Source organism: Magallana gigas, chromosome 5 (genome assembly GCF_963853765.1).
Source record: "Magallana gigas chromosome 5, xbMagGiga1.1, whole genome shotgun sequence".
Taxonomy (NCBI): Eukaryota; Metazoa; Mollusca; class Bivalvia; order Ostreida; family Ostreidae; genus Magallana; species Magallana gigas.
In genome coordinates, this window is record NC_088857.1 from 7,052,678 (window position 1) to 7,068,306 (window position 15,629).

Genomic DNA, 15,629 nt, shown 5'->3' on the forward strand with positions numbered 1-15,629 from the left:
TGACGTCACAAACGTTTAACGTTGATAAATACAACGTCACAAGCAAAAATCAAAGATCACGCTTGTGGCTGTTACTGTGGCTCTTCCATTAATTTGAACTTATCCATAGGATAATACAGTAATTTTGAGGTATAATTCCCATTTGCGTACAAGACAAGAAGGTAAAAAAATGTAAATATAAGCATTAAATCCTTATTTTTTGAAAGATATAGTCTCATAACTGCAACGGTGTGTGCAAACAAATTTTCATAACGCGCTAACGCGCGTTATTCAATTTGTATGCACACACCGTTGCAGTTATGAGACTATATCTTTCAAAAAATAAGGATTCAATACTTAAATATATGCCTCCAGGCTAGGTTACTATCCCCCAGTGAACACCAGTTTGTATACATGGCAGGGAAGTGATAAGCAAACGATCTTTAATCAATCCGGTCATACAAATTAGTGCATAACAAATATAATTTAAGGAAGAAATGTTCAACAAGTCCCGGGGTTGAGTATTGGGGGACTCTCTACTTGCACCTGTAAACAATACATTTTTATGTATGCAAACGAACAAAAAAGTAATCTAACCGCTCAAGACAAGTTTTCTGAACTCGCAGACTTGTAGTACCCCATGTACTGTACAGCTGAAGAATGACACTTGCATTCCGAATCGGTGCATGGCAGCCATTTGACATTTCAGCATTACGAATCGGTGCATGGTCAAAAGGCAGCCGTTTGACGTTTCAGCCTAAGAGCGTCCGCCATTTTTTCTTAATTGTACTTTTAGTTCGATAATCTTTGCTTCCTCGTCATATTTTTATAAATATGACCTACTAATTACTGCTAATAAGAAAATATATTCAGTACTTACCCAAGTTACTGCTGTACTCCGCCATTGATATCCAACAATGCATTGCGTGCATCACAAAACCGTTTTGTGGGACACCCCGCTGGATGTTTATAGATAGACAAAATGTTCAAAACTAGTAGCTTTGACGCGATGTTCTAAAAATAGATTTTGAGTTGTGGGACATTTTTCAATATATCCGTGTGGGTCAAAAAAACATTTTTTTTTGTTTTTTATGTTAATAATACCATTTTCAACCTCCCTGTAAATTTTGAACTACATGGTTTATGGGTCAAAATATAGATGACCCATAAACCACCTAAGGATCCCACAACGTGAGTCTGAGGTATATGAAATAACCCACAACACGGATTTGTATAACTATATATATATATATATATATATATATATATATATATTTCTTTACTCCATTTCTTTATTCTAAACCTAAGACCAGGATCAACAAATCATAAACATACCTGGACAGTGCGAAGTGCCACACCCTGACGTTTCAACTGTATCTCCCCTGCATGGAGCCCCACCGTGTTCGGGAGGGTGACATACCCGAGTTCGTGTCCTGGTCCCTTCACAGGTCGCTGAGCAGGAGCCCCAATGTCTCCATGCCGTCCAGTGGCCGTCAACTTTCATAAAAGAGCAAAATGCGTTTAGGTTTTCCGATCCAAACTCAAGTATTTTTTTATCATAAAAAAGTGATTAAACTTCAAAGTTTAAAAAAAAAAATAATATGAATATTTTTTTAGATATTATGCAAGTTTTTTTTACAAAGTTACTGCAAATTTGCCCACGATTGATATAAAATGAATATTCCAAGTTAAGATAATAAAAAGAAGGTTGTGCCAGTGTATCAGTGGATCGAACACCTTTACTTACATGCATATGCAGTATGCATCCGTGGATCAACTAAGCCAAGCATTTCGATGAATAACTGATAGTAATACTAACACTGAAGACTTCCTCAATCTGTCTACATAAAAGGGAGCTTTATGGTACGAATAAAAAGTCTGGATAATTTAGATTTATCGAACATGGCGGATGATCGAGGATCGTTCTTAATTTTTGAATCTGTTTTTGACTATATTTTACAGAAGTTTTAACATTGACGATGGTACGTTTATTCTTTAACAAATATAAAACACTTTTAAGGCGTGTTTTACAGGTGTTTGTACCAAATTATGATGTATTTACGTGTGATGTGTTATTTAAATGGTCATAAACTGTATATAATTAAATTTACGAATATATATGTTGTAATACCTAGTTAATAGTTGGAAATAAAGAAAAAACATTTTAAAACTTAGACTATACATGTGGTACATTTACATAGTAATACTGATTTTACCCAGCATGAAGTAACAAAGTTATTAGTAAACGTAATTTTTTCTTAATTCTTTTTGAACATTCAAGAATACCAGTTTTGGATAAAAGCTAGTTTTGTAGTCAATGACCTTCTATTGGTCTTAACATGCACAAATAAATTTTATTAGTAAATCTGTACAATTTATTTGTACTTCAACTCAAGCATTCAAAGAATAAAGTCAGATTTTGATAGCCCAAGGTTGTGATGAAACATTTTATCAAATTTTGATGACCTTGAAAATTAAGTTTCTTATCACTGATTTTTCAAATAACATTTGGTATAGTATAAAATGTTGTGTGAGTATAATATCTTTACATGAAAAAAGATTTTTTTAAGTACGTGAGAAGTAAATTATCTAATGATAAAGTAAAAAATACATGTAATAATTTACTTTAATCAATTACACTTAATTTTATAGCAATGAGTGTTAATTTGACAAACTATATACTATAGCTTGTAATCTGTCTTCATATAGAACTATATACCATTGTAGATCTGCCTTGTTATGTAGACAAGTCAAGGCCATGTATTGCTAAATATTGAATTAATAGTGATTTTCACCTAAATCTACAATTTTTTAAATATTGTAAATATTGTCTCTATTGTGTTTATTTCGAATTTGAGCTATGTTCATTAAAATATTGATATCAATCTAATAAAAGTTATTTCCCTCTAAAGAGAAAATTCATGGAAACTGGTTATCAGTGTATCATTTTAAATATAATACTTTATGATATACATGTATATGTAAGTATATCTTAATTAATCAATCAAAATGTAACGATACATTATTTAAAAGAGCTCTTAAAATATTAGACCAAACCGAAAAACAAACGCATGAAAACAGCAAGATCTGGGGGTGTAATGCTTTTAGGTTTCGTGTTTAAGGACAAAACCCATGAATGTTTGAAAGAAGTCTTGAAAACGTAGAGGCAATCTTTTTGTCTTATAGAACATTTTTACATAAAAAAAAAACACCAAATCGTTTTTGAGGCAAATAGAAAAATTTGAAATACCATAACGAATGTGTTAGCTTAAAAAAAGTTTCAGAAAATCTTTAAAAAAATTAAATTAAACAAAACAGTAAAATCACCAATATCTGATTCGTTAAAATAATAATGTACTAAAAAGTATACCTAAAAGATTCGGATAGTCGGATAGTATATAAATATATATACAATTACCTGGTGGGCAGGTGTGTGGTGTTGGATGACAAGACGTGGTTTTTGTAGACGACCCATCACATGATCCGTGTGAACAGGTCCTATGGGAGACCTTTGTTCCTGTCCCACAGGTCACGCTGCAGTGGCCCCAAGCTCCCCATGTACTCCAACGTGCTATCAATAAAAGCTCATTTTAAATCAAACTTTTTAATGTGTCTTACCAAGTTCAAATCCCAATAAATTTAAAATTGCTCATAATTTCTTATATATATATATATATGCAAAGACACCAAGCAAGGGGTAAGCTCTTTTTAATAAATGAAACAAGGAAGTAAACGTCATCAGGTAAAATCCCTAATCGGTGACTGCTTTTTGGAATTTCATATGATGAACATAATACAAAAATAGATAAAAGATATATAATTACATTTAAAACAATTTGTCCTGATTTGTCTGTTTCTTAATGAATACTCGAACTATGAAATCGCAATAAACAGGTGATATGTATTGTTCGGTCTACGTAATTCGGAGTTCATCCTCGTATATTCTTTTTGAACTTGTGAAAAATAATATATGAATTTCATCGTTCTGTGTTTGTGTCCAAATAAAATAAAGGGCGTACAATGAGTTGATGAATGCACTGTTCATGAGACGAATTTGCAAGTTTTTATCTGTTGCCACCATGATATAAACACGTCGACCAGACTTGTTTGGACGAGTACATTAATCGTGTACAACACAGAATTACCATAACAACTGATACTTGATATTTTTTTTAATTAACCAAGTCGTATTTTAAAACGATAAGCAATCAAAGTTTTCATTGTTTTGTTTAAGCAAAAAAAAAATACTTGTGTCAAGGATTACAGTACCTGCTACAAAATTTGATTTTAAAAGTCCAAAAATTAGACAGGTGCACAATAAGTTCATGGCTGAACTGATCAGAAGACGAATTGAATTTCTTATCTGCTATTATCATAAAAGTTGGTCGGTAAATCTAATTTTACGTGCCCGTTTGGTACACCACTTTGATAAATCCTTCTTTGAAGACCATTTTAGATATATAACAATCATATATGGTATTTTTGATATTTAACAATCATTACTTAAAAAGGGTAGGCTACATGTCAAAATAAGCTGTTTGTTATTTTGTTTTATTATACTTTCATGTTAAATACTGAAATCTGATTGGTTAAGATGCAGTTTATAATCTGTTCTATTACCCTCAGCGTTAGGAACACGCCCGGCAATGGGTAACACAACAAATTGGTACGTGAGCGTAAATTATCCGTGAACGGTTCCTCTGCTTCACATCGGTTGGCATTGGTTTTCTTGGGGTGTCAATTTCAACTGTTACACTCCCAATATTGATATGTAATCTACTATCCTACCGGTATTCTAATTAGTTAATTCCATTCGATCTATTTAGTTTATTAGTGCGAATCATGAGTTTTGTTACTCGGCAAACTATATTGTCTTTACAAACTGTCATAAAGTAACGAGGTCAAAGACGACTTCCTCTTTTTCCTTTTTTTTTTTTTTTTTTTTTTTTTTTTTACATCATATTTAAAAGATATAATATATACATTGATACTGTAAATTCCTATTTAACCGCAAGGATTTAATATCTTTTTACAGTCTCGTTTTAATTTTTCGGACAGGTGTTAACTAATAGGAAATATGATGAAAAATCGGTGTTTGAGATTTTATATTCTCGCGATTAGATGCAAAACGATAGAACCGCGGAATAAAGTACTCGCGGAAAATAAGGATTCTACAGAAATAAATGTACACCTATTCCGACCTTTCGCAGAATCAGCTCCATCATTTTCATGATGCAATTCAAAAATGCAATTTACCATTCAATAAAAACCCAATTATGGTTAATAAATTTCTGTTAAGCTGAAAACTTTACACGCCAAATTACGTTATTGTTACTCTGTGCAAACATTGTATTGCTTACTTGCTGAATATTCTATTAAGCATAGCTATTTATTTCAAGAAGAAAAGATTTTGTTTGAATTTTGTCCATCATCTTAAGGTTTGTCCTGATTTATTCCAATAGCATTTTTCACAGCAAAAAAAAAAACAACAACAAACAACAAACAAACAAACAAACAAAAAAAAACAACTCTGAAAAACATTGGCTATCAACAGTAATGCTCAGGAAATAGTATGAATGAAAATGTAGATATACACCATGTCTCAAATCTCTAGCATTTTCAAAACTACTAAAATTACAAATGTTAGGAAAAGTGAACCTAAAAACAAAAATATGAGTGCTGATGTTTTTCTTTTAAGCAAACTTCTATGAAGGCAAGAACTGCATTTCCATGCTTAAAAACATATGGACCTCCAAGAATTTCCTCATTACCACCACGCTGCGGATCCTTAACTCCAACGTTAAGACCATCCTACTGTATGGAGCGGAGACTTGGGGGACAACAAAAACATCCCTGCAGAGGATCAAGACCTTCTACAACACCTGTCTTAGGCGCATCTTCAACATTAGATGGCCTGAGAGGATCTCAAATGAAGACTTGTGGAGGAAAGCAGGACAGAAGCCAATGGAAATGCAAACAAGACGTCGGAAGTGGGGCTGGATGGACACACCTTGAGGAAACCACCATCCAGCATTACACGCCAAGCCCTTGCATGGAACCCACAGGGCAAGAGAATAAGGGGACATATAAGAAACTCCTGGAACCTGCCGCCAGAGCAGCCCAGAACCATGTTCGTTGGAGGACTGTTGTTTATGGCCTATGTTCCTCACGGAACGACAGGTCTAAGTAAGTAGGTAAGTAAGTAAGTAAGTAAACTTTAATGAAAAGAATACTATTTGGTATTTTTATTTTGTAAATTTGTTATTTACTTGGTGGCGGATATTCACAGTTTGACATACAGAGTGGTTGCAAAATAAAAATGAATAATTTTCCATATTTGAAATTTTGTATGAACAGCCATCCAGAAAACTTACAATTAACAATAACGCAATTTCAATTTATTGGATGAGCGTAAAACCAAATTTAAAGAATAGGACGTATTTTTTTTTATTAATTATTCAGATTTGTACACCTATTTAATAAAAACTAGAAAAAAAATTGTTTCACTGAACCAAAAAAGTGATCATGTAACCATGTATTCCAATATTCTTATATAATCAAAAAAAATTTAAAGAATAAAGATATCATACAGAACAGCATTTATACGCAAAAAGTTCACAATGAACAAAAAAAGTTAAACATATTTGAAAGTATGTTGATTCGAAAAATAATCATAATCATAATCAAATAATCATCGAAATATTACATTTTTGTCTGGCTGTTAAAACATGTAACCAAGTAAATCTAAAGATTAGCTATAGATATAAAAAAAAAAAGGTCAGGTCAGTGAAATGAATGCATACTAGTATCATAATATAAATATAAATTAGTTAAAGTGTGCTTTGTTGCCGTTTACTTTTGAAACGATTTTATGATCAAAATTCCAAGATGCAGGTTATTTTCTATCGGACCAAGGTTTTTATTCAATACTTTTGGTTAACTTTTAACCTGTGTCAAAATTCTTCGTTAAGCAGGTCGTCACCAAAAGCAAACAATTTTTTATTAGTAATTTTTCAATTAACCAAATTGCTTTAAATTTAACACACATTATTGTAATTGTTACTACATCAATATAGCTTTTTCGGTTGAGTTATCCCGATTATCTGATTTAGATATTCTAACTTTGTCCATGCAAGATTTCAAATACGGGAAGTGATTCAGAAACCATATTTTAAAACTGAATAAACTCCAATATATTAAAGTGAATAAAAAGGTATCAATAATTTTTTCGGCATTTCCAGTCGTGACGGGAATCAGAAAATCATTTTTTTTTTCTAATAAATATTTAATAAATACGCAGCACAGTTAAGGCTGGAATTTGGAGGCGGGGCTTATTTTGATCAACTTTGAACTCATGAATATTCATTAGATATGTAATTTAACGTAAATAGCATCTATTAATGGTAGTTGATTAGTTTTTGGATTTTATTTCTTGTTGAAGAGAGTTAAATCAAATATTAAACCCCTCATTGTGCAATAATGATCTTTATTTACTTATTTTCAATGAAAACATTAATTGTCGTTTGGTTCCGATCCGCTCCCTTCCGACGCTTGTATCGATCCGTGACGTGTCGACTATTTTTAGCTGGTAGCAAAATGGCAGGCATGGATGTAAACATGTGCGCCGAGATGTTGTGGATTGATACTATGCGTGTGGATGTCGAACTATGCAGGAGATATGGTAAGTATTGGTCAAATCATTTCATAAACTAACGCAAACAGTATGATAAAGAATGTAAACGCAGTACTTATTGTGTGCTGAAACAACAAAGTGATGTACGGATCGATAACGTTATGTGTTTTCATACGACCACATGTTGTAAATCATTATGAAGTTTTATTACTTTTCAAAGCACTAGCATGTCATTTTGTTACACAAATGATCTTTAATTGCATATAACTTATTATTTTGAAAAATATTTAAAGAGTATTTAAATCCAACTTGTTGAAAACGTCTTGGACAAATAAATGTCGATGGCGATTTATCAGCTTTTCCCCATGACATCAGATTTTACCTGAATGCACAACCTTCCAGTTCCACATTGATTATTTATCAGCGACGCCTTACATGTATCAATGTAGATGATAAGTAGTGCCACTGTTTTAGACTGTGTTGGTATATTTACATGGACTGGTATATAATCAATATTTTAATTTTTGCATGTGTACCAATTAATTAAAAGAAATCATTTTTACTCTGACAAATTGCCTTAAAGTATCACTTCAGGCTTCAGGATCATGAAGGAATATTAGACTAAGTCAAAATTTCAGGCAACCATAATATTATTGTTCATCATAAAATATCGATTAAAATTTGTAATTGACAAATCTATATCAAGACAATGTTAGTAGCATTTCAATTTTGTCAGTGATTTCAATCTAGAGGCGTTAAGACAGTGTACAATTTTTGACTTAAGTCTAAGATTGCTTCATGATCCTGAAGCCTGACTGCTGATCCATGTGGCTTCAAATGAAAATGTCACTGCTTAGCTTGTTTACATTGAAATTAAATAATCTTAATATTTATTTAGAATCAATTTCAATATAACAGTGTGTCATAATTTTTATTACCAGTATATGTAAAATCATGGTCTAGAATAAAAAAAAAGATGATACAAGATAGGTTAATTGTTGTGAGAATTATTACCTCTGAGTCTCTAATATTGTATTGTTTTGCTGACCAGTCTTAACTATCAACATGTTCAAGCAGGTTGTTTAACATGTTTAATTTATCAGAACAATTTTAAATGAAAGGTGCGGGGTACCCGTGTCATCTTAAATATCAACATGATCAGGTTTTTTAACATGTTTAAATTATCAGAACAATTTTTAAATGAAATTATTTGTCAGGCGCATTGACTGTCCTTGCAGACAATTAAAGATTTTTTTCAAAGCAATACAGTTATCTTTGTTAGGTAACATTACATTGTTAATAGCTACAACTAGATTGTCATCCCCTTCATTCAACTCGCATCATGCAATTACTGTACACCCTGCTTTCAATGACAGGGGTCAGTCAAAACATTTCGTTGAGACTTATCTGAAGTTAAGGCGGCTATGTCGATTCAAAGCTTTTATGTAGTGCACTGTAAAATTTTGACTTTATTTGTTTTAATTGACCGGAATACATAATCTAGAAAGAAAAAGAGTGATAGCCTTGAGGTTTCAAAATAAGAGGTGCTATTTTTTGTTTTTCACACCTTTATTAGCTGATCGCCAGCCTCAAAGACTTCATACTAATCAACTATTACTTGTATCGCTGCATAAAATTTGAGTTCAAGTCTAAATAACTGGTAATTTTTATGATTTCATTTACGCTGTACCTTATACATGTATTTCATTTGTAGACTCCTATACTACTTGTGTTGTGTAGAAGAGGTGAAAGATGCGGGGTACCCGTGTCATGGTGTTTGATTCCATATGATGTATGCTCCAGTGACTCATTACAATCAACTGCTTCAGCCCCTAAGTTGAATTTATCCAATTGCATTTAACATGTTTTTGGTAAGATTTAAAAATACAGTGCCTTACATATATATTTTCTGTGGGTGGAGACTACACTGCATGTATTTGTGTGTTTTCATTCTGCTGGAAATGTAATTAAACTTGCTTTGAGAGTATGCACTATATCGCAAACATTGATTGCTTAGCATTATCCCTTGACGATAAAGATTGTTTTAATAGGGGGGGGGGGGGGGGGTTCTTTCTGCTATTGTAAACATTTATATCTAAGTCATCTTGGAGTATTAAGTTCTCTTGATTTTATTTAGTATATTGGGAACATTTGTTAATTGCCACAAGAAAATCTGTAATGTTAATAATAATATATATTTATATTTAATATATAAAGAAATCAAAATTTAGGCAGAAAGAACATAAAATATATGTACATGTAAATGTCCAAGTGGCATTTCCAATTATTCTTCTATGTAACGGTGTGTTTTTTCACAGAGGCTACATGTAACTCTTTGCTCATAGGGTTGTATTTTATCAAAAAAGATTTCTCAGGGTGAAAGTTCATTTTTCGTCATTTGACATTGTTTAGTTTATACTGTTGTAAAGTGCAAGTGCTAAAATATATAATGTTAATACCGGTATGTTAAACTTTGTAGGCTTATGCGTGAGACCATCTGTATCAATTGGTGAATTGGCTGGTTCTACCTCCCTATGTTCCTGCCTGTTACCCAGCTTTTCCTATGTGGAGACCATCGGCATAATTTTGTATGAGGAAAACAATTATGTGCATTGATAACCTCCAAACAGAAATATCAACATGATTATATATGTTAATTATACATATACAAACCTAATCTTAGTACATGTATATTTATATGTTGAATCTGAGCTAAGGATTTTGCAACTCTTGGTGGTTTTTTTAAAATTATTAGCAATGATATTTAAAACTTAAACAGTCAAAATTAATGTTCATATGCAAATATTATTTATTGAAACCATTATTTATTTGTTAACAGCTTCCTGACTATGAGTTATTTTTTCAATATTCCCTTGAAAAATGAATAATAAATGTTTGAAAATCTATGTATTTGTTGTTGTGATCAACACTCAAAATCTAGGAATTTACATTTTTGTTCATGTATTGTTGTTTGAGTATTTGTTTATTAAGAAGGGGGTGAGGGTAAGAGTTTTGTGCTTGTCCTTTCTTAAAAACTAACAGCAATGTTGAGGAATACTTTCAAAAAAATAAACAGCAATTTTGAAAGAGAATGTGTTTTAAAATATATTTCATTTACCAATTATTGATTTAGGTAAAAAATAAAATGAAAAAAATGCACGGCTTTGATTGTCGCTGAATACATGCACGGATCTTTTTTTGGGGGGGGGGGGGGGTGGTCAGCTAGAGGGAACCAGATCCCCCCTGCAAAATTCAAATTTATTTAAATTACATTACAAAATTATACCTTGGACCACCCCCTTCCTGGCAAACTCAAATAACTGTCGGACCCCCCCCCCCCCCCCCCGAAAAACTTTCTGTATCCGCGCATGGAATATAAAGAGGTAATGCATGTCGTAGTTATCTCTCGTGTTTTTTTTCTTTTGATGAATTACTGACCCACGCTGTCACTTGAAATTTATAAATGTATAATATTTATTTCTACTTAAGTTACAATTTTGCCTCCAGCAATACAACCAAGGGAAAATATCGCAAAATGCTCGTAATGTAATTCACATTTCCCGCAACACTATATCCACAGAGTTATTTCCCTTAGCCGAAATCAAGATCGGCATTGCGTTTGAAAAGGGGGTTAAGTTAAGGAAAATACATGTACATCATCTTCAACGCATTTTCGCAAGGGCATAACCTGCATGGATACTTTTGATATTTTACACAGTGATCAAGAAGGTTTTGAGGTAACTGAAAAATGCTGCTGCTTTGTTTCATTCTCCGGATTTGTCTTATTCGTTGATGAAAAATGACGTGATACCCCCGTAAATGATGGATTGTCGAGTGTATTTTTGGAAATGGCGTTGTAATTAACTCGATTCCATTAAAGCAGCAGTGATTTTTGGGTGAAGGAGATCACATTTTACTTATACATGCAAAACAAATAAATGTACAACGGGGGTATGCCCTTGCGATATTGAAAAATAAGTGTGACATAGAAAAATGTCTATAAATATCGATGTCACGTGATAGGCACGTGATGACGGTAAATGCACATGTGTGTCGTAACACATGGGTCACTTGAGTTAAGCTAATATTATTATGGGAAAAGCTGTATGCGAGTTTTGATTAATACGACCATCATATTTGTAGCACGTTTTTGATGACATATTTCTTGGTAATTTAAGCATATGCAACCTTAACAGTGCTGCGTAAAAAACTATTTTTAAAATATTGTTCAAGATTAATTAAAATTGTAAATTATGAATAGTGTTTCCATGTGTTGATATATCTCGAATGTCTCATTTAGATTCTCTTTTTTGTTTTTGTACTGAACTAATTAAAATGTCAGAGAAGACATATTTTTTATATTTTTAAATGGGTTTTGGCTATATCAAACAGAAGATCCTGTTCTCTTTAATTTGCTTTTCATTATGGTCTTTGCTATTGCAATTAAGTGTCTGTGAAACTTGTTCTGAAATTCAGAGATTAGGATTCCAAATTCTTAAGGATTGTATAATAATTTTTCACAACAAAATCGCATAGTGTATCACCATATGTTTTTAATAATATTGATGTCATGCATGTGACGGCGATGACCAGTCGAGACAACATTAATCATCGTCATTGTCCATATTTTATCTTTCTCCGTATTTATTTTATTTTACTCGCCAAGAAATTATAAGTATAATGTCCATTCATCAAGACGTTACCAACCAGAAAGGAACCTGTATTCTGCTCTTAGAATGTGACATATGAAACCTACGCTACAATTAAAAGTAATTTATTTAAGGATCGATATGGATTTTCTCCATTTCTTTCTGATTTCTACATTGTTGATTCAAAATCCTGATAGTATAGTTTTGATCAGCAGTATTCTGAATAGTTTATGCTTTTGGTTCTCAATTAAATGGAATAAAATACTAAATGAAAATTTTGGTTCCTTTTAGTTAAGACAAATTAAAATTAGTGTACACTTAATTTAATGTAGAAAATCAGCAGCTGACATTCTTTTAATAGAATAAAACATATATGATGGTGATCTCAGATCCCAGTATTAAAAGGACACATTAAGTAACCGCCATGATCGTATTTATACAATACAAAAGTAGTCTTAAACAATTCATAAACAGTGACATGTCTTCAAACAAATGAATATTAAATAATGTCAATTCAAAATGACTTGTTTGATAAAAAAAAGTTGAGTTGACAATGTTTCTCTCAAAATAATAGATACTCTCAAAATAATAGATACTAAAGGGAATTACGGAAGGACGAAAATATGAAACTATTTCTATATGTCAGACTCAAATTTTCATAAAAGACGATTTGGTCGTTTTTGAGCTAACATACTATGTACATTAATATTAATCTAGTGAATTGTACTTACTTTTTACAATCAATTTATTAATTTGTTAAAAAGGGGATGACATAAACATTAAAATACTTCCTTGATGATTGATGCGGACTATAAAGGCAAAGATCATCTGATTGCCAAACAATTGTTACATACTTCTTCGCTCACGTGGCTTACGTATTTTTCTGCAATGTCGTCACCTTCATATCCGGCATGAATCCCCAAAGAAAGTTCTTATTGTTCAAATGAGACTTTTATCTTATGTTTCTAGAGGGCTATATAGGCGTGACCTATTTCAGATTATTTCAGATTATATCTGTCTCCTTTAAACAAAATATGTAAAAAGATATAGGAAGGTATAAAAATTGTAAAACAATAATATGAAAGTATTTCACCAGATAATAGTTTCTAGCTAATGCATGGTTCCCACTTTCTTGTTATCTGTTACGAACACTACGATTTACAAATCGTGACTGATCGGGTTACTTAGGTACGAAGTGATGCGAGTCGATACGTCCTTTTGCGATTTGTTGAGCGGCAAATAGGACACGGTCCTAAGTCCTGTTAGCCACATTCCAGGGCTATGCGATGTGTCACGATATTATCACGATATTATTGACCGTTTCAAAAAGATAAAAAACGTTCAGATAAGATTTTTCAGATGGAATTCCTGATTTGATCTCAAACTGGTCCAAATATCACGACACAAGTCCCTGGGTTCGTTTAAGTTACAATGCATTTAAAAAAGGCGCAGGAGTAAGGTGGACGTACGTGTGACACGAAGCGGGCGATTTGGTTTGTTCTCAGTTATTAATGATTTATTTTACTTATATTTCACTAGTTTCAGTTGGTTTTTTAATCTGAGAATATTGCTTTGTATTTTTGATCGACTTTTGCTTTTGACTTTCCTTCGTTTGTGTATCTCACCTATACCTTGAAACAGATGAAGCAAGCTCGTGAGCTATATTCACGGACTGTGTTACTGTGTGTTTCTATGTGTTTGGTGTTTGGTTCACGAGCTTAAATAACACGAAAAAGTAACGGTAGACGGTTTTGTGGTAAGAATTTCTTTAAATTCAGGAAGAATTAAAAAAGGACGTTGAGGTGTTGGAGGGACGCGTCGAAACCCTGTCCAAAAATACAACGATTGTAGGAAAAGCCTCCGTGAAATGTTCAAAATCAGTATGCTGCGATGGAATCGCCCTGTCGCAGCAACCATAATGAATAATTCTCCAGGAAAACCAACTTTAAAATCATGGGAGTTCCTGGGGAGGATAGGGAAAACACCTGGGAACTAATGAAATCCTTCCTAAAAAAACAGCAAAGATAGAGCTCACCGACAAAGAAATGATTGCCGCCCATCGAATTCCAGAAGCAAACGGAAATTTACGACCGATCATTGTGAAAGTGTTGAATACGTCGGTGAAATCCAGGACTATGACAATGCCGGCTACTGTGAAAGCAAAGGGAGGTGGTTCCAGATAAGCAGATAATGTAACAAAATCCAACGATGTGCTTATCACCAACCTTCTTAAATTCGAAGGAATTAAGGGCGCTTGGTACTTCAACGGGACAGTGTATGGGAAATACAAGGAGAAAAGAATGTTTCGATATCTGTGACGACATCGGGGAGAAACTGAGAAAAAAAAGGGATGAGATGTTTCCGGAAAAATTTCCTCCGCCCCACTATTGGTCTCGGGTTTATTCTTTACTTTCTTCTGATAAACTTCCGATGTTGAGATACTTGCCCGTCTGACAATGTGTTTCGTGTGAGAAACAGGAATAAACATTATCCTCGTTTGACATTTGCGCCATATGAATCGTATTTCTTTTTTAAACGCGTGCTTTCATATTGTATTTTTGCTTCTTTTTTTTGGTCGAATGAAAAAAAAGTATGAAAGTTAATGATATGTGTCGTCTCATATACATTTATAATGGTTGATACAATCAAAGTAGCTACTGTAAACTGTCAAGGATTAGTCAAAAAGTCAAGATGATAAAAAAAATTTAAGTCAAAAGGTTATTCCATTCTATGTTTACAAGATACTCATTTTAGATATGAGATAGAGGCTACTGTGGAAATACAATGGGGGTATAAATGTTTATTTAACTCATATACTTCTAACTCAAGAGGAGTTGCCATATTTCTAAATAATTATTTTGATTTAAAGCTTCATAACGGAAAAAAAGTAGCGACGGTAATTTTTTAGCTTAAGACTTAAATATTGATGATATCAGAATAACTTTAATAAATAGTTATGGTCCTAATTCTGACTGTCCAGATCTTTATGACAATGTTTGAGAATGGTTTTTTTTAAGAATTTGATAATGACTTCTTCATACTTCGTGAAGATTTTAATTTAACACTAAATCAAGCTATTGACATTCAAAATTAAAGCCATATAAAACAACCATAAAGCAAGAGAAAAAGTTTAAGAGTGACTTAACACTTGTGGATTACTGTAGAGTTCTTAACCCTGAAAATAATATGTTTACATGGAAAAAGAATAGTTCCCTTAATCTAGGAAGGTTATATTCTGATGTCAGAGAATTTTACGAATGTAGATGAAGATATGTACATATATCAAATCTGGTTATCGGTTTGACCATTCTGCTGTTGTTCTTGAATTAAGATTAAATACATTTAAAATAGGACGAGATGTATGAAAA

General features: G+C 32.6%; 1 protein-coding gene and 1 long non-coding RNA gene across 4 annotated transcripts in view; one reads left to right on the forward strand and one right to left on the reverse strand.

Annotated features, from left to right (window-relative positions):
- The window catches only part of LOC105317487 (coadhesin), a 36,116-nt gene extending 31,761 nt beyond the window's left edge, over positions 1 to 4,355 (reverse strand). For 2 of the 3 annotated variants that reach the window (XM_066084638.1, XM_066084637.1), the window contains exons 1-3: positions 4,249 to 4,355; positions 3,398 to 3,550; positions 1,315 to 1,476 (exon numbers count right to left, since the gene is read on the reverse strand). In XM_066084638.1, coding sequence (XP_065940710.1) covers positions 1,315 to 1,476; positions 3,398 to 3,550; positions 4,249 to 4,306 — 373 coding nt within the window. In that variant the 5' untranslated portion in view covers positions 4,307 to 4,355. The remainder of the gene's footprint in view (positions 1 to 1,314; positions 1,477 to 3,397; positions 3,551 to 4,248) is intronic. The other variant, XM_066084639.1, reaches the window with a different exon arrangement.
- A 3,121-nt stretch (positions 4,356 to 7,476) lies between these two features.
- On the forward strand, positions 7,477 to 10,518 carry LOC117688198 (uncharacterized). Its single transcript, XR_004600937.2, has 3 exons — positions 7,477 to 7,660; positions 9,327 to 9,483; positions 10,092 to 10,518. It is a non-coding gene; the product is annotated as an uncharacterized lncRNA (long non-coding RNA).
- The last annotated feature ends 5,111 nt before the right edge of the window (positions 10,519 to 15,629 follow it).